Source organism: Amphimedon queenslandica, unplaced genomic scaffold (genome assembly GCF_000090795.2).
Source record: "Amphimedon queenslandica unplaced genomic scaffold, v1.1 AMPQUscaffold_9462, whole genome shotgun sequence".
Lineage (NCBI taxonomy): Eukaryota > Metazoa > Porifera > Demospongiae > Haplosclerida > Niphatidae > Amphimedon > Amphimedon queenslandica.
Window position 1 is genome coordinate 2,536 of NW_003550266.1, and position 1,189 is coordinate 3,724.

At 38.0% G+C, this 1,189-nt stretch overlaps 1 protein-coding gene across 1 annotated transcript; it reads left to right on the forward strand.

Annotated features, from left to right (window-relative positions):
* The first annotated feature begins 13 nt into the window (after positions 1-13).
* On the forward strand, positions 14-1,179 carry LOC109590793 (uncharacterized). Its single transcript, XM_020006667.1, has 2 exons — positions 14-534; positions 612-1,179. The coding sequence occupies exons 1-2, from the start codon at positions 34-36 to the stop codon at positions 1,083-1,085; spliced, it is 975 nt and encodes a 324-aa protein (XP_019862226.1). The 5' UTR covers positions 14-33; the 3' UTR covers positions 1,086-1,179.
* The last annotated feature ends 10 nt before the right edge of the window (positions 1,180-1,189 follow it).

Below are 1,189 nucleotides of genomic sequence, written 5' to 3' on the forward strand. Positions count from 1 at the left end.
AGAGAAGAAGGTACACTTAGCAACAGTACCTGGATGACACTCAATGATTCTGTTAGCTTCTCGTATGAGATCTTCATCATTAACGCTAATCATGATCACAATAATGACACTAATCCATTTACCAGGCAGTTCCCTGGTAATGAAAAAGGATTCCTCTTCACGTACTTGCTGTTCAGCATATTCTATGTCATTCTAATCCCAGTACACCTCCTCTCTCATCTCAAGTACACTATCAAATGTAGGACACCTCAAATTATTAATCTCTTTTCTCTCGCTCTCGTCTTTGAGGGGATCAACATTTTCTGTGGCCTGATACATTACGGGGTCTACGCTCACAATGGATATGGGGCCCCGCCTCTTAATTACATGAAGACCTTCTTTAATTTGGTCGGGGATTGGTTTTTGATTATAGTCCTGGTTTTAATCGCTGGTGGGTGGATGGTAACACTGAAGATCGTTAAATGGAGACTGGCTTCTTTTATATTCATCTTTTTGTATATATTTGTCACAATCATTTATTACATCGCCACTGTGGTAAGTGGACAGAGAGAGAAAATGTATTTTATTATATTATTTGTTATTTTATTTATTGATTCTTTATATTTTTATAGATATACATGAATCTCCAGCCTTGGGATACGTTCCATCCATTACAGGAATGGCCTGGAGGGATCTACCTAACTGCCCGAGGCCTGCTACTCTTTTACGTTTGGTACCAAATATATCACATCCATCGTCAAGAGGATAAGCTGAGGAAGCTACGCCTCTATCGGGCATTATTTGGAATATTCACAGCCTGGTTCTGGTACCTGCCGATAACTGTTTTCATAGTTACACTGATTAATCCTGTTGTGTCTTGGGTGGTGCTCATTAATATCATGAATACTATGAATTTCATCGTCAATGTTGTCATGACAGCTTTATTCTGTCCATTCTGGTCTCACGAGTATTTCCAGTTTCAGTTTAATGTAGAAACCTCCTCAATGACCTCTGCCCTCATGAACAGCTCCAGCTACACTAAGAAGTATCAAATGATGAGTGGCAATAGTTATGACCAGAGAGAAGATAAGGACTTGATCCTATGAAGAACTTAAGTGGAAGCTTAACATCAGGTATTAAACTGGACAAGAAAAGTTTAATAATAGACTTGTTATCTATCTATCTATATTATTTGTATTTTTTTCTATTA

Coding starts and splice junctions, on each gene's coding strand:
- LOC109590793 (XM_020006667.1), top strand. CDS start 34: ATGACACTCAATGATTCTGTTAGCTTCTCGTATGAGATCTTCATCATT. Junction 535..611: donor TTTATTACATCGCCACTGTG/GTAAGTGGACAG, acceptor ATATTTTTATAG/ATATACATGAATCTCCAGCC.